Consider the following 18,144-nt stretch of genomic DNA (forward strand, 5'->3'; position numbering starts at 1 on the left):
ATAGTTAGAAAGGTAAAAGAACTCTATTTCATTTTCCTTCAGTCCATGCCTGAGAACTTCCTACAAGCCTGATTGCAAATTCCATTTGAGCCTGCATCTATTAAGACAATATTCTTAATACTCTGATAGGTTTGATGGGATTTTTGGCTGTAGCTGTTGGTCGCAAGGGGGTGCGTGGCGGGGGCATTCCCTTGATACATTTTAGTAGCTAACTAACAGTTCTGCTGCTAAATCTGCTCCTTGAAAGTCCTGAAAGTTGCCTTTCTCCTTTTTCCAAAACACTAGTTCAACCAAAATCTGTGTCTTGTTTGTAAGCCCAGAGTGGTGAGACTTGGCATAGGTACCCAAGCTGTGTGGTAGTTACACAGACCGGTGACTTCCAGGTAATAAATCCTGTGTGCTGCTTGTTGGGTGAAGTCTGAACTTGAATTAAGGCTCAACTTCCTACTGGGATTAGCATCTACCTAAAACAAATCTTGCAGGCATGTCTGGTTTTGTTGTGTTAAGCAGCCTTAGAAATCAATCCACAGCAAAGTGGTATGCTAGCGTCTCCAAAGTGACCTTTTTGACATCCTAACATTGGCACTTGCATTTTCAATTGTTAGAGCTGTGCTTCTCAACGCAGCATTGGCATTTACAGCACATTTTTCACTGTGTCATTTACTAGAGGAAAAAAGTTGGAACGTGTACCTCTTGCTGCAAAAGCCTCACTTCTGCAGTAATCCGAAGTGTCTGGATAAAGTAATGTGCTTTTCTTTATCTGTTTCCTTCCCAAAATATACCACATATGGAATATTTGTCATGCGTGACTATTTGCTTTATTTAGGCCTCATATTTACATCAGCATCAATATTCCCATAAAGCTTGTGTTGTGGAACAAATATGGTTTCTGTGACTGAAGATGGCGTGGGCGTTTTTTTTTTATGTAGATCACAGCATATCTAGATAGATAGTAAATGAAATGCATCCATCCCTGTGCGTGTGTGAACTGTGGCTGCAGGCACAAACAGCTCAGTTCACCTGAGCATTTCCCTCTCCTGCCATGCTGATTTTGTGCACCTGGGCTGTAGTCTCAGCAATTACTCAGCTTTATGAAATTTTTAAGTGACGCCTGCTCCCCTTCCTCCTTTGCTGGGGAGGGGGAGGTGAGACCTCTGACGATTTTTTGTGTTAAGTTTCTGAAACTATCACGTGAAGAGCATAGAAAAGTGATGCTCATAATTCTGGGTTATCCATTTCCATAATTAATGACTGAAACATCTACCTTATTAGGAAATACTTATGGTAAATGAAGGAAAAGGAAGTCTCAGCAAACCTAACCGTCAAATCCTTCACCTGTCTGCTGATTTGAAACTGAGGAAGGGGACGTACCTCTAATCTGCCGAGCAAGTACTGCTGCAAATAGAAAGCCAGACAGCTGTGCTTTTGGTCTCTGGACAGTCACACTGGTTCTTTGTCATCTCGGAAACAAGCAAGAGAAGGGCTTTTTCCAGCCCTTTGGTGCATGGCAGTGATGTCTGTGATCACCAGCAGATTCTGCTGCTGTTGCCCGGACGGCAGTGTTTTTGTGTAACGCGTGCTTGAGCTGGAAGCTTTGCTCATCCAGGGAGACGAGGGAGATTTCTTTCAAGATGACTGCTCACACGCTTAATTTGTCTTCTGCCTGTATAAGGGGAATAGCAATTCCTTCTTAAACTCAGATCAGCTAACTTTGAATTCAGTTGTTAATTTGTACCCATGTGTTTATACCCAAATGTAAGAGGCCAGAAAGAGGAGGGGATTCGGCATCTTCAAGGGCATTACACTGATAGTCCTGGAAACTGAAACCGTATACCTACAAAACAGGTACTGCATGGGGTGTGGAAGCACAATCTTATCCCACGCTGTGGAGTCTCTGCCTCAGGCTGGATCCGGAGTGACGGCTTGGTCTCTGGCTTCCACCCCGCTTCACATCAGCACAGCTGCACGGGGTGGGGGCTCTCCAAACGGGGCCTCACGGCACCAGTCAGAAGGCTGGGGTTCATTGGGGGCAGGACAGTAAGCAGCTGCTACAGGCTGCTGAGCTGGCTCACCAAAATTGGCTATCAGAGGTTTTTGGGGCAATTGGTAGCCTTATCTTGCCCGTCTTCATTTGAGGTAAAGATAGGGGAAGGGGTGGAAGGAAGGAAGGGAAGGTACCAGTGGTCATTACAGTACAGGATAGGTAAAGGGGTAGGGCTGAGAAACCAGGATGATGTGGTCTGTGAGTCTGCACCTGCTAGTGGATTTTGCTCATGTTTCTATGCATGTACTCCTTCCTTTCTGCTAGCCAACACCAGAAGGTGAGAATCCAAACTATCTGTCATTTTCATGGATATTAAAAACCAACCAAAAAAATGTACATTCACAGCTGGATTTGTAGCCCTTGGGGGTCCAGAAGGATGTTGTGTTATTACCAAAAGCTGCTACAAAGCTGTCTCCTCAAAGGACTTCATCGTTCATAGCTGTAGGTGCTGGATACCGTGAGACAACTTGTTTGTAATAAAGGCAAGCAGATCCTAGCATTAAGTAATTTATTTGTAATAATGTAATGTGACCACGCTGGAAGTCTCAGGGGCAGTGGGGAGTGTGTCTGCAGGCCAGCGGAGCAAATCTGATTTGTTCGGACTCCCTGGCTCTTGGAGTGAAAGTCGCAGGTCTGAGGACTCGGCGTGTGTTGTAACCCAGCCCGTTTATCAAAGGGTGCGTGGGGATTGCTGAGCGCTTATCTGTGCTGGGCAGGAATCATCTTACTTCTAGCTCAGCTCCCCCAGAACAGGCTCCCACTGCTCACTCTGGACAGCCGTGTCCGTATATTTTGTCAGCTGATTTTTTGGGGCAAGCAGCCTGTGATCTATTCAGGCATTCAGGGAGCGTACCTGACATCGAGTGTGCAGATGGCAAAAATCCAGAAATGGGCAGAGTTGGTTGTCTTTAAAGTTTAACAAGATACTTGTTAAAAAGAATCCAGCTGGACTTGGCATGCGAACTGAGGATAATCCTAATTAGTGAAAAGACTGAGTTCTGCAAAGTAACTTCTGTAAGTCACCAGGCTTATTGCAAACAAGATATAAAGGGTAGCAGAGCATTCGTCAGAGCTGTCCAGGTGAGAACAGGGTGCAGCACTTGGTCACTGTACGTGCGGGAGGGACCAACAGATCCGAGATCAATTTAATTCAGACCACTCTCAAGAAAGTTCTGTACAATAAGAGACACACACAAGGCTAATAGCAAACAGCTGAGTTTTTTCCTTATTTGTTGTAATCACTGTAAAAATAGTTGTTTTAAAAATCCTGAATTGGGAATGCAATCCAGGGGAAGGTGCATGTGAAAGTTTTATGGTCATTTCTTATCTGAGGGAAAGAAACCTGGGAAGTGGTAGATCCACCCAAGGATCTTGAACTTCTCTGTGGTCTTGTAGCATTCTTTTTTCCCCTGCAAACACACATATAACAGTTTTTCCAGGTGTCACTATGGTAATATATAGTTGGAATGAGACGACACCAAGAAGAAGCAGACCTCTGTGGCCTGTCTGTGCTGCAGTACAAAGCCTGGGGTACCAAGCCTGGGCACTCCCGTGCTTGCATGTGTAGTGGGAAAATGGGACAATAGGTAAGCACACAAAAAAGTTTCTTCACCTTTTGTGAAGAAACGTTGCAGTAAGATCCCCTGGTGGCTTTGTGACTGTAGCGTTGTCAAGAGTCTCCTGGCACTCCTGCTGTTTTGTGAGCTTGCTTGGAAACTGCTGCATCCATTTGCTCCTTCAAACTCACCTTTGTATCCAGGCAGAAGCCTGGCTTTATTTTTAACAGAAACCTTTGCTTGCCGTATCGCCCTGCGGAGAGCTCCAGGAGAGCTGGCATAGACTGGCTGTGAGCAAGTGATGCTGGACCTCCTCCCACTGCTGGGCTCAGCAGAGTCACTGGGAGCACGTCGTTTCCCTTGCACAAACTCACACGTATGCATTCTCTGCTTACTCAGCTACCCACGGAGTACTTTTTGTTCTTTTGTTCTTTTTTTTTTTTTTTTTTTTTTTCCTCCACGCTTCTTTAAATTCAGCCTGTGCTTTCCAACCGGAGAACTTGTTTTTCTGGTATTTGAGAATGAAGAGTTCTGCGTGAAAATGTCCCGACAGAGAGCCTTGTGTCATTGCCAGAAGTCTCTTCAGAAATGAGCTGCACTTTAAAGCCACACAAAGGAATCATTTAGTCCAGCCTGCCCAACCCCAGGCCGCAACAGTGGGGTGTCTGGAGGACAGGTGCCGTGATGATCGATGCAAGTTGGTCTATTTTAACGAACAACCCTCGCTCCCTGGGAAGGTGCATTTCATAAAGTGCTGTTTTTGCAGCCAGATGCTCCTTGAAACTCACACACCTGAGTTTCACCTGCACTGAAGCATGGAGTGGATGTTAATGGCTGTGGGTAAGGCGTATAATGACAGTGAGGGAGGCTATGGGCAACATTTCATCTGCATTTATTTGCTTGTTAAATGTCAGCAATGAAATTAGGGAATATTCTAAAATGTGGGCTTTCACACCTCATCGCTTGAGGCCAAGTATTCCTCTCGTTCAGAGGAGTGGAATCTGGTTTGCTGAATTCCACAAAAATGTCCCGTCCTGGTGGTTTGTAGGTTTGAGTGTGACAGCCATTGAACATCCACATTGTCCCAAACCCATCTTTAATGGTCTGCACGTGGAGATGTAATGGAACCACTTAGGCAAGCTTGAGGTAGGAATTACTCAGGGTATCAAGCAGATTGATGAAATTTTCGTTTTATGCTGGCAGTTTTGGAAGAGAAGCCCTTGAATGCTCGCTCCTGTTTCTCCTTTACATGATTAACTTGCTGCTGATGGCTCAAGCAGGCAACGTGATGTTCCTGTAGGCGCATCACCCTCACCTGGCTGCGGGCTTCTCCTGGGGTTTGGGGCAGGCTGTGTGGTGGAATGAATCCTGAGCTGCTGCGCCAGGGCTGGCAGCCGCACGTAGCTGCCCTGTGTCACCATTTGTTTGGGCTGGGGAGCTGGTTAGTGGGTTTGGGCCAGAACACACCTTCTGTGGCTTCAGTGGGATCCTCATTGTTTGCCAGATACATTTAGAAAATAATTGTTCGCTATTGTTAACGCTGGCAAGTAGATTATCTCCCAATTGTGTCAGATCTGCTGATGCCTCCTTTTATAACGAGGCATGTCAGCCTCATGGCCATGTCTCCAAAAGCAGGAAGACAGGTTGAGTGTTCGTGCCTTGAAGTATTTCTGCCTTTCTTCTGGCCTTCCTAAGTCACCCTTTAGCTTTGTAGAGGCAACACGTTATTCTGCAGGGACCAGCTTCCAGTTCGTGTCAGGGGCGTCCTGACCTGCGCAGGTGCCAACAAGGGAAAGTGGGCTCAAAATCAAGAGTTTGAGCAAACCAAGCACAGGTGTCTGAGACTGCTGGGAAGCAACATGTGGAAAGCAGCAGACTGCGAGGGGCAGGAATCCTGCAGCTGGTACGTCCTTCGCTTCAGGGTAGCAGAGGATAGCTCCTTTTCTGGTGCTGGTGCCTGTACAGCTGGCTGCGGGGGAGGCAGGAGTCTCCCGTGACAAGTCACAGGGACTGTGAGCCTCGTCTGAGGAACTGCAGATGAAGCTCTTATTCCCCTTGCTGCTTGGTCTCTCGTTGGGATTAAGCAATTTTTACAGCTGCAGGAATGGGTTGTAGATTTACAGTTTTTCCTTAACCTCAGTAAATTGTTTCCAGTAGTGTCTTTTGGAGGCTGGGTTTAAAATCAGCCCGGAAGAGGAAGCAAAGAGTCAGCTTGCTGAGGAGCTGAGTTACCCCAAAACCTCAGCAACCCCAGAGAAATACCCAAGGTGCTCAAAGTCCCAGAAGGAACTGGTTAATGCACTTACAGAGTTAATTCATGGTCCAATGGCCAGGTGAATGACAACCAGTCTTTATTTTTATTCTTCTGGTACTGCTGCAGTCTGAACCTCCAGTTGTGCCTATTAATTGGCCTGATCCCTCACATGGCAGTTGACTTTCACAACCAACTTTCTTCTGGGTTGTCTTCGTACATCTGAAGCAGATGTAGGGAGGCCTGTCCTATAATCTGCCGTGCCAGGTACAACTGCTCACAGATCTCTCCTGTGATCTGGTGATGACTTTAGTTTAGCACTGGAGTGTTGTAGAACAAGCTTTAGGGCCATTGCAGTCCCCTGCAGCTAGGAAAAATACTCCAGCTGGAGGAGCTTTGTATTCAGAAGAGCCCTGTTACAGCCCTGTGCCGTAGCCACCGGGTGCTGCATGGTGTGAGGTACTAGCGATGTGCTCGTCCTCTCCGTGTCAGGAATGGGATGCCTCTGGGGGATCCGAGTGCAGTGGAGAATTTTTATTGCCTGTGTAGTGAGAGGAGATGAGGAAAAGGAGTGAGGAAGCAGAATAACATACTTTTAAAAGTAACATTTCTGAATTTTGATTTGATTGTTGGGAATGTGATTGCTTGAGGTAAGCCCATCTGACTAGTAAAAACTCCAGTGAAGAGTCCTGTTTTCAACTGATTAAAAATCTCCTAACATCCTAAAACCCATCATTAGGTTTGCTGGAAGGCTTGGTTTTCCTTTCTTGAGTTCCAAATCTTTTTCAGCTTTGCTTTAAACTCCTGCACGAGCAAGTTTTATTACAGAGCGGCTGGCTGAGCTTGGCTCACACCGTTGTATCTGAGCACACAAAGCTCCTGTTTCTCAATTCTGTTTCAGAAAGCTTTTCAGACAGCGGTTTTGGAAGTTCAGGTTTATCCAGTTACCCACCCTTGACATGGGGAATCACTCATTTCTGCAGCCAATTTTTTTTTTTTTCCTTTTCAGTTTCCTCATTATCTGCGTGCTGACTAATGCAGTAATGAATATTACACTACGAAATTTTGGCTCGTATGCTGAGGCACCATGAATGAGATCAAACGTGTCTGAGCTGTTTTGGAGGACACATAGGTGTGATGTCAGTAGCAGTGTGGTGGAAAACCAACCGCTGAACTCTCTTGCTTGCCATTGCTCCTTAACTGCAACTGCTGGTTCACTGAGAAACGTCAGGTGAGGAAGGTGCACCCCATCCGAGGCCTTCAGTCCACACAAACTCCAGACAATGCTACTTTCACATTTTATGTGCATTCCCTTTTGTTAGGGAAAAAAATAAAAATGTTTCCCTCACTCTCATTCCCTCAGTAGAGGAAGAACGCTTAAAGTTTGCAAAAAATGCTTTTGCAGCCGTCTAGCTACAGTACCCAACTGGGTTTAGTTGCAGTCTGAACTGCAAAGTAAGAGAGGAGTGGGGTGAAGAAAAAGCAGATGGCAGCTGCCATCTGTAAACCAGAAAGGACAGCAACAACCAGCTGCTGAGCGAGGTACTGGCAGTAAAACCAGGCTGCAGACCAAGCAGCACGTGCCTGACACGGTGCCTGGGTTATCAGCATTTCAGTGTGTTCTCGCACTTCCAACTGGCTTTTTCTGAAATATTGCATCATGCATCTATTTACTTCTGCGCCAGGCTTTTTATTCACTGACTTATTCTCGCACTGAGGTAACAAAATGACTGTCAGTTTGTGTTCAGGGAGTTCTTGTGAGCATCGCTCTCCCCGTGAGTTACCTGGATGGCTGCTCTGACCCACGTTAGCCAAAGTGTTCTCCCACCATGGTGATGTTTATGATCGCCTCCTCTTTTTGTTAGGCTTTTGTTTGATCACCATCCTTACAGGTTTCACTTGTTTGCAGCATCTGCATAGTGAGCAACACTCCAGGGCTGGAGCTTTTAAGGTCAAGGTATGCGGGACTCATCTTCATCTCCTGTGAAATGAAGGCAGCATGTCCATGGTCGCAGAGTGTTTCTGAATCAGCTCCCGATCCCAAGGTTTCCACAGAAGGGATTTATGCTGCAAACAGGCCCTGCTATTGCTTGGCAGAAGCAGGAGTGCAGCGTGCCGTGCTGCTACTAGAAGCTCTCTTTAGCACTCGGTGAAGATTTAGCTTAAATTTTCAGTAAAGTGCTGTCCTTTGACTTTTCTCTAGACCTTGATTTTGAAGCTTTTTTTATAATAATGATGCTGTGGAGTATCTGAAGTGGGCTGGTAGAGTTACTGCATGCTAATAAACGGGATGCTCTGTGGAGTCAGCAGGATCCAACAGCTGTAATTCAAAGTGAGAGTTCTGATTTATTTTTTTTCTCTATACAAAACCTTCTGTAGCATATATTGGGGGGGAGGGGGAGTGTTTAATATTTTTGGAAGCTTTTGTTCTTCCCCCTTCACAACCAGTTCTCTGCCACACAGCACCCAACCTGAGGACCTGCTCACTCTGGCACTGAATGTGAAAGTACAGTGAGGGAGGAGGCTGGGAACGAGCAACAGTCATGAAAGGCAAGAGAAAACACAACAATATAGCTCCAGTGCATCACACAGGAGCATGTTCTTCGCTTGGGGGAGGCGTGTTTTTAGTTATAAAGCAACTGTCTTCTGAGACTGGTTGTTGGAAAGTCAGGTATTGATTAACAGTCCTTCAGAGAGCTGTGCTGCCATGACTGCCTTTTGTGCCTTTTCACATCAAAGTTCCTGTGACAAATATCACGTCTAATAACATTTTACAGGAACAATCTCTGTTTCCCTCTCTGGGGATGGGAAATTCATTTCTGCAGGACTTCCTAACAACAGTGATTACAATAAGAGCTTTCCCATCTGACTGCAGTATTTCAGCCTGAGTAGGGATTATTGAATATTACTCTGAAAAACAGCCAGACAGGGAAGCTTTAATTACTTGTGGCTGAGCAACAGTGCGCTGACTTCCCATTTTCTACACAGCACTTTCTCCTTTTCTTTTGACCCAACCTATCTGGTTGTCGTTTTGCTCTGGTATTTAAATTAGATCGCATGCTTCATATGTAACATAGCATAACATATATATGTATATATATATAACACAATATGTTTCTCACAAAAGAAGAACATGGTGCTTTGCTTGTAAACCTTTTGAGAAGACTTTTCTACATGCAAGTATTAAAAGCTGTTGGGAAATTGCTGTAGGCATAGATTAGACTTTCATTCTGCTTTGCCCTCTGGGATCATTAAATGGGGAAATCCAGTGGGATCTGGCTTTCCTGTTATGTAGCAGATACTGCATAGGGGGAATGGGCAACTGCATGCTGAAGTTGCCTTCCAAATACCTTTACTTTATGCTGCTGTAAAGAAGTGCAAAGCTGGATAACATCTTATACTTTAGTTGAGCAAATCAACTGCATATTGTGACAAAAGTGCTTTGCAAGCTGTCATTGACAAATACTCCAGTACTTGAAATCTGATTATTTGAGGAAGAAAATAGATAAGCGTTGCAAAGGCATTTTTTTTTCCCTTTAGGTAAGCAAAGTAGGAACACTTAGATACTAGGACAATGTGAGGGTCTCCTTCTCTCTTTCTCTCTCCGTCATATGACAAACTTTGGCAAAATGAAACACACAGTGTGCAGACCAAGATCCTAGATCCTCTTCTTGCTCTCTTAGAAGTCAAGTACTTTTCTTCAAAGACATTGGGGAAAATTCCTGTTAGAGCACTGCTTGCAGGAGTTAACAACTAGGTGAACACTGAATTTTGTAGTCTGCTGTCACAGCTGAGAAGACTTCCAGTGGTATCAGGTGGCACCCACTATGGCTCCACTAAAGCACTTCAGTTTATTAGCATTTAAAAATCTAGGCTGCTTTCCACAGTCCTTAAAACCTTTTTCCAAAGGTCTTTTAATAAAGTCCTATCTGAATGAGTTGAAACTGAGAATTTAAAAAAAAAAAAAAAAAAAGTGTGTGGACAAGACTTAGTGACCTTGAAGCTTTTAACATATTGCATGGGATGATTGTAACCAAATAGGCTGCTCTTCTCCAAGCCACAAATGACTTGCAGAGCTGTCATCCTGTCCTTTCTAGGTGTAACTTATGGCTAGAGCAGAGTTAAGTCTGTCATAAGAAGGGGTGCTACCTGTGGGGAATGTTAATTGTAGAGAAGTCTGTTTTGGCAAGAAAGTTTAAGATAAGGCTTGTGCAAAACCACTAAAAAGGCTCAGCTAACTTTGTCCCCGTTGTAATTCTTTTGAAGTGTTGAATTTGACCTCCTGTTTTCAGGCTTAGAGCACTTAGTTTTTCTCATGGTAATGGGCTGAAAGAGCTTAATGCTGCTTATTTGGTCTCTCTGGCTTATTTATTGACCTGAACCGCATTTGGCAAGTAAATAATTAGCTGTCTAATTGTTGCTTGAAAGAAAGTAACTGTGCAGTATCCATCTCAAAGAACAGAAAACTTCCAAGGGCGGGTATATCTCTAGTACCTAAAGCTGCCTTCAACAAACTGGTGCAATCACAGGATCAGAATCATTTAGGTCGGAAAAGACCTCTAGGATCATCCAATCTAACCTTTAGCTTCTCATCAGTCTTGTTATCTTCTGAATGAAATGGACTGCTTTGCAGCCCGACTATCAAGGTATTGCACTTTTTGAGCTGTGGTGGCCTTGAGTAGGCTCAATTCGACTCTACTGCATTTACTTTACTGCGAGCAGTGTATCATGAGTCAGAGAGGGAGGTGTTAAAAATGATGGGTTTTGGATGTCATCCAGCATGTATAAAGCTGGCACTTTCAAACACAGAAGCTAGAAGCGATTGTGCTGGTGCCATTGGCCTGCGCCTTAGAGATGGCATCACAAAAACAGTGGTACACTCAGTTCTTTGGTGTGTGGCTTCTGAAGTTTTAATTATTTAATAATGAACCCATCTCCAAAGTCATTGGCTAGCTTTGAAGGCTTGGGAGTTTTTGTTTTGTTTGTTTGTTTGTTTTGGTGCAAGCACTCTAACTTGTGCTAATGAGGCACTGCTCTAAGATGAGGCTTTGGCTGCAGTGTCCTCACTGTCCGAAAAAACGTCTTGGAAAGTAATGAGGTACATGTTTCTGCTATTGAATCAAATAATAATTAACTGTCCCATGGTTATTCAGGCTCTTTTCACAGGTCTAGTCATTGCTGTGTTTGATAGTATGTGTTTTCTAAAATTTATCTACCAAAATTCTTGTTCTTGTTCCTCAGTTCAGAGCTTTTTCCTCAAAGAGTTGGCAAACACACAGCGTTGCTAAATGCAGAAGAGACTGTTCTTTCTGCAGCATTTTGTCTCCTAGGAGAAAGGAGAATTTCTTGAAGGAAGTCACACCAGCACCCGAGGTGCAATTCCTGATCATTCTCCTGGAAGAACCCGTGGATGTGTAGTCATACATAGTTGCAGAGGTGATTGTAACAAACATGAGTGGTAGTGCTTCAGCAGGGCTTGTGGGTACTGCGCTGTAGTGAACATATAACATTTTGTGACACTGCACTGAGAAGTTATTTTTCAAAATGTGTTCATTTTGTAAAGAAAAGAGCCTACCTACTGAATGGCTAGCTGAAGTTCTTGGGTCTTTCCTGTAATAACATACTAGTGAAAGTAACTTTTTATTTCTTTAGCCTGAATTTGTAGGACCTGCAAAGTGGTGGTAATAAAATGGAAATATTTTTAATTTGTTAACACTACCTAACTGCAGATTACAGCACCTCAAGCTTCCACATTCCGTCCCTGTTTCATTCTTACTAATGAATCATAAATACTCTACTGCTTAATGCTAACTTCTTGCAACTAAAAGTTTCCTAATTTTGCTCAACAGTGGAAGCCATGACTACTTCCACAGTGTAACAGGCATTGTTGTTTAGGTACATACATTTATGGGATAACTCTTAATAGCATAGTTGAGGCAGGTCCCCTTGCTAAAAGTTCTGAATGTGTAATTGTGGGTAAAGATGGTTATTTTGCACAGTTGGATCACGTTGTTTGGCACAGAGGGCTGTTTGAAGGTCTCCAAGGAGTGGAGATTCCATAACCTCACTTGAGCATCTGATGAATCTTCTCAGACTGCCTGGATCACATACAAGCCTTGTTCCTGGGAAATGGTTTGTGAGGACTAGAAGAAAGATGTATTATTCATCTTCCTGGAATAGGAACTGAGGAGCACTTCTGCTGGCCAATTACCCTGCTGTTCTCTTGTTCTAGCTATAGCACGTCTTGAGCAGGTTGTTCCAGGACATCCCTTGAAGTGTTTTAACTGAAAAGGGCAGAAGGGATCTTTACATTGTTCTTTTTGGTCTTGTGTCATCACGCTCAGCTCTTTTCTGAAAACGTTCTTTGGGGTTAGGGGAATGATTTAACATATGATATCGGCTTTGAGAGTCCCAGTGCTGTGATTTAATTGAGCTCCTTGGTGTTTTACATACTAGCTTGCTGCTGAGAGCTAGGGCATCACCCATGCAGTTGCAGACCTGTGTAATCCCCAGAAGGGTGACTTTTACCGCAGGATAAATCTATCAAGAGAGAGAGTTACACAAAGTCTCTTTTAAAAAGCAACAAGAACAAAAACTTTACTATTTTTCTTCTAGGGAATAGGATAAAAGGACAGAACTCACATAATAAGCTAGGAGCAAAGCTACCAGTACAGTCAAGGAACCCTGACTTCCATTTATTCTCATCCTTCAGTGAATATTGACTTTTGCAGAAAATAAATAGGTTTTCTTACTCATAAGGGTTGGGTGGTGCTGGGGAGGGGGAGTGATTTGTTCAGGTTTTCAGGAGCTTTTTCTGTTAACGCACTAAAGAGTTTGGTGAGGACCTACAGCGGAAGCACGTGCTTTGTCAAGGGAGTTTCCAGTCCTGCAAATCTGACTGCCTGCTAATCAACAGAAATTAAGCAATGAAAAAGTATCCATCTATTCATGTTTTGATAAGTGAACAATGAAAAAAATATATAATAAACCTGTACTTGTATCATAGATACAAGCTATTTTATTTTTGATTGGCTATTTTATTATGGAGATAAGTATAGACACAAAGGAAGTCGTGACACTTCTGTTTTTAATTAATTCCACAGGATTAGGTTGTTCCTCACAAATAGGAGGTTTAGGCTTAGGAAATGGGAGACCAAGTTCCTAAATACTGTGTTAAATAATGCTTTATCAGTGTCTTCTGATGAATACTGATAGACTGAAATGTGAAGGAAACTTCACAAGGACAAATAGATTTCCTTATTTACAATGTTTTTAAGACACTATCTCTAGAATCTTTTGTACTGCTTTAAAGGGAGATGAATTGAAAGATATCGAAATTTATCCTTGAATTTTTCAGGCATTCTCAGGTTTTCTGATATTTTACATCTTTTCGCGAGCCCCCTTTCTCTTTCTTTGTGTAGACAGGTTTGTGCCGAAGCAGCTTCCTCCTCCTCCATCGGTGCTGCCCTAGGCACCTGGTAGCTGTGTCAGAAATGCAGGCCAGCAGAAGCGGCAGCTCCTGTGAATGGTTTCCCGTTCTTTCTCTTCATGTCTGTTCAACACTTTCTGTGCTGAACCTTCATGGAAGTTAAGTCTAAAAAGTTAAGCATGGAGTTAAAACGGCAGCTTGCCCACTAAGCAAATACAGTGCCGCCATCGTACCGCAGCTTTTACGAGGGCAGGATAAAAGCTGTGATAATGTAGGTTAATGTTTACGCTGTAAGGGCTGAACTTTAGCCCAGGGGAGCCCTAGACTGTCTCGGGGAGCTGAAGAGAAGTCGAATCCCTCCTGTTCCTGTTTGCAGTGATCCCAGGCAGCCCAGAGAGGAGGAGAGGCCGGTAGCCCTTCGAGTGACAGGCCCGTGGCAAGGCCTGCCGCTGAGCCATGCTGCGGCTGGAGGCTGCGCTCCTTCTCCTCCTGCTTCACCTGAAGGTGAAGCCTTGCCTGCCCGTGGAGGGCAATCCCCTGCTAATCCGGGGAAATCCATTTTGTCTCGGTCAGTTGATACAGGCAGCGATCTCCATGCCTGGCCTGCGCTCCCTGCCTCCAGGAGTTGAGGCGGGGGTAGCGCCAGAGCCACCGGCTGCTGTCCTCTGCCCTGCGCCTCTCGCCACAGAGCTGGGGCACTCCTCTCCTCAGCTCCAGGGGCTGCCTCCAGTGCACTCGGCAGAGCACTGAGGTGCTGGAGAAGACAAAACACGAGTTAGCCTGATGTTTGACGAGGGGCTGAGGGGCTGGTTTGGCACTCTGAGGTGTGTGACCCATCTTTGGTCCCTCTGAACACTTATCACACTGGTCCTGACTTATTTCGCTCATCCAGCTTCTTACCTGGTCTTACTTGAAGTGGAAATACGTCAGCCATTAGCTTTTCCTAATCTCTGCAGAAAGAGAAAAGTACGAAGAAAACCACATTATTCAGTTTCATAATGTTTTATTTTTTATTTTTAAAGAAAACATCCATCAATGCTTGGGACTGTACTCCTGTAGAGTCAACTCTGTATAATATTAAAAGAAACAAACAAGTACCCTTGTCTTTACCTGGCCTTTTTATAAAAACAGCACATTCTAAGTATTTGAATGTACCCTTTTACCCTTATGTTTGGTGCATATACACGTGTATTTTAGCTCTGCATGGAAATACCTTTCAGATGACCGTCTCTTTTAACCTCAACTAAATCATGTTTATTAAAAATTAACTTCAGAGGTATAAATTCAGCTTCTTCCCTCTTTCCAGTCCTGGCCCATTACGAAGGCTAGCGTCTAACCCTTCCTTGCGGCAGGGCTGTTCAGTCTTCCTGCCCTAAATGTATCTAGGGCATCCTGCAGCAGCTCTAGCACGCTGTGTGGCTATTTTTGGCAATGTAGCTTTTGTCTGGCAGTGCTAGGGAAGGATGGCATATGCTCCGTGCATACATGCTGGGCATGTGACTCATTTAAGGATGAATGATGTGGTTTGGTTTTAAAAAAAATAATAATAATAATAAAAAAGTATATGTACTTATCAGTATTAAAAAAAAAAAAAGCTCTCTACGTAATGTTACAAAGCAAACAAATTAATCTGCTTGACTGCATGAAATTTCATTTTCCTTTTTTATGTAATTGTGTGCTCAGTGGACTGTGCATTAGGGGGTGAATTAGCAAGTTAATTTACCCTATGTGTCCGCAAGAGAATAGCTTTTACGTCCTCAGGCCTTATGATCCAAACAGCAATGTGAATCTATCAGAATACACAAACACTGGTTTTTATTTTTAGAATCACTGTAGCAAAGGGCTTGGTTTAACCTGTTCTCTCTTCAGATTTTTAGTTCTGTTTTACAGTCACCATCAATGGGTTGTGTGTGCTTTTTTTTTTGTTTTGTTTTGGTTTTTTTTGGACATGTTCTGAATGAGCTTGTTGTGTTTTCTTTAAAGTGTTTTTGTTTGTTTGCTTCCTATCCTTTAATGTGTGCTGTACCTCAGGGGGACCTCTTGCAGAGCAAGTTACCTGCTCCTCATCAGAACAAGGATGGTATAATTAATTATAATTAAACTTCACTATTAATAATCAAAGATAATTGATGCTTACACTCTGTAATTTGAGTTGCAAGCTCAAGACAAGAGTGTTTAGCAATCTGCCTCCCTAATGTTCCACAAAACCAAGCGGCTTCAGGCTCTGAATTTCACAGGAAGGGCTCTGGAGCCTCAGTTCTCCTTTTGGCCATGGGGTAACCAGGTCCTCCAGCCAAAACTGGGGCCCAGTTGTACCAGTTGCAGGGCTGAAGAAGCAGATTTGCACCAGAGAGCCAGCAATTTGAATAAACGAGATGCTACAAAGGGCTGAGGACAGAAGCGCTTTCAGGGAAAGGCCTGGATCCAAGCAGTGAGAGGTGAGGTGGGGTTAGAGCTCCAGGGGCTGCCACTGGCGATGGGTTGGTGGGAAGGCTGTAGCAGGATCAGGCCCCCAGCCCCACGCCAGGCCCTTGGTTGGGCTGACAGGGCAGAGCTCTGACCGCTGTGGCCTTCCTGAGGGCACGGCTGTGGGGCAGCAGGCACAGCACCCGCAGGAGGTAGCCCTCGTGTGCCACTGGTTTGGTTTAACAAACTCATGATGTGGAGTCAGAGTGTTTGTAATGCTGGAGGTGTTGAAATGGGAGGGCTAAACACGTCACCAGCTTGCTGGTGCACCGAATCCAATCTTTATTTTTTTTGTTACGTACTTGAATTTTCATAATAAGGGACTTTCATAAAAGAATTATGTTAAGCCATAATACTTCTCACTGTAAGGTGTGTAATACTCATATGTAAAACATCATATAAAAAACGTAACATTCTTTCACAGGTATTTCTTTTAGATTGAATACTCTTTTTTTTGTTTGTTTGTTTTGTTTTGTTTTGTTTTCCTGAGGATGAAGAAAGTAATGTAGCCATTGTCAAGTTGCTAGTAACTGACATGCTAAGCAGTGGACAAAGTATTGCCATCAGTGATTGCAATGGGCACATTGAAAAGGCTCATTTGTTACCAAGCCAATAGAAGCACATCAAGAGTCGCCAATGCCCACAAAATGCCAGGTGCCATAAAGCTTCAATACTAAAATCTTGGACATACCTAGGAGAGCAGTCTGCATGTGTACATGTGCAAAAATCCTTCGCTAGCACAAGATTCCATCTTTATTTACTTTGTTTACCTTGAAATGCATCGTGGGTTTCTTAGTATTCCTTAGTATTGCTGTGAGGTGATCCTTGCAGGAAGCTGTCTGAAATTTTCAGGGAGTCGTTTTAAAAGGCAGAAGGCCCATCCAAGGCAGACGTGGAGGCTCTGCTGCCCTACTTCTCCGTGTTACTTGGGGGCAGGCTGGAGCTGGCCGGCCGAGGCCTCCCTCCCGGTGGCGTGCAGCGCGATGGAAGTGGGGCAGTGTGGTAGGCAGCTGCCGGCACCAATAACCGGCGGCTTGAGCTGCTTAGCAGGGGCTAAGCCCAAATCTACTGACGCAGAGCACAGGGAAGTACTCGGCAGACTTCTCCCCCTCCCTGCCCTCGTATATAATCTCATGATGCTGTGGATGTGGCAAACTCCGTTTTGATCAGTTGTTGGGCCAGAAATGGTGATAGCGGGTCAGATTTGACCTCCAAGGGCTATTTTGATGGTATGCACCTTCACGGTTCCTGAGGCTGCACCTTTTCTTCCCATGAAGTCTCCTTCTTTCTCCTCCCAGCTTGCATAATTGCCAGCCTGAATTTTTTTAAATGTAGGGTAGGAGGCTGAGCGAAGCCGTGCAGATGAGGTGATACGGATCATGCTATGGACTCGCAGTAGACCTCAGCAGTGCTAGCGAATGTACAGTACTGAATATAATGGATGAAATAGGTAAGCAGCTCACCCTTCGTATTTCCAGAAATAATCCTTTCAGATGGCTTCCCAATTAGAATTTTTAAAGAGAAAACTCAGTTATCTCTAGCCAGGGAGTGCATTTAGTCTTTTTCCCTATTTACTTTAATTTCTGATTAATTTTTAAAGAGTCTGATGTGATAAGGGGGCTGGGGAAGAGTAATCCGAGTGCAGTGATCTTTTGATTTTGATTTTCCAGGATACATTATCTAATGGGAGATTTATGCAGTCGATGATAACAGCAAGCAGCAAAGTTATTTTGGGATGTTTTATAGCTCAAAAGGGACTGTTTTGATGATATGTCACTATTCTGTTTTAAAAGCATGAGAAACTTGAATTACTGCCTTCTTTAGTACCTGCTTTGTATAACTGTCTACACAATACTGATTGTTTTCCAAAGCACCAGGCTTCTTTTAGTCAACTCTGGACTCTTAAGTAGGTATACTCTGGATATATAGTGTAGATACCTACTTGCTCACAACACCATTCAGTCAGTTTAATTAATTTTAATGTCAAATTTGTGAGACTGATGGATACAGAGGATGGTAATATGCAAAACAGGAAGGGACCTGCCTGTCTGTAATGAAATCTTTTATATAAGCGAAGGACTGTGGTTGCAAAAACAGCTACTGGTTTTTGGGGTTGGGATGTTGTGTTGTAGTAACTTTGGCATGAGAACATTTCCTTTTCTTCAGCTGCCCTGGGCAAGACAACTGCAGAAGGATGTTCTGTGGTGAGAAAGCTCTGTGAGAGGAGTTACTCCCCATGAGGAATTAGCAGAGCTTTTTGCAACTTACGACTCTTAATCTTTTTAGTTATTCAAGTTCGTACACGCAGAGCATGGAAGCAAGAGTATTATTTTGTGTTTTTCCATTTATTAGCACTTAGCTTATTTTCTGGTGACTAAGCCTAGCAAAATTTTTTAAA

General features: G+C 43.9%; 1 protein-coding gene across 11 annotated transcripts in view; it reads left to right on the forward strand.

Annotated features, from left to right (window-relative positions):
- Nucleotides 1–18,144, forward strand: part of MAP7 (microtubule associated protein 7) — a 110,539-nt gene that overhangs the window by 11,867 nt on the left and 80,528 nt on the right. Inside the window, exon 1 of one of the 11 annotated variants that reach the window (XM_068677322.1) lies at nt 17,110–17,196. The exons of the other annotated variants lie outside the window; for them this stretch is intronic. Within the exon in view, the coding sequence (XP_068533423.1) occupies nt 17,184–17,196 (13 nt within the window). The 5' untranslated portion in view covers nt 17,110–17,183. Of the gene's footprint in view, nt 1–17,109; nt 17,197–18,144 lie in introns of those variants that run through there. 11 annotated transcript variants of the gene reach the window in all.

This window comes from Anas acuta, chromosome 3, assembly GCF_963932015.1.
Source record: "Anas acuta chromosome 3, bAnaAcu1.1, whole genome shotgun sequence".
NCBI classification, from domain to species: domain Eukaryota; kingdom Metazoa; phylum Chordata; class Aves; order Anseriformes; family Anatidae; genus Anas; species Anas acuta.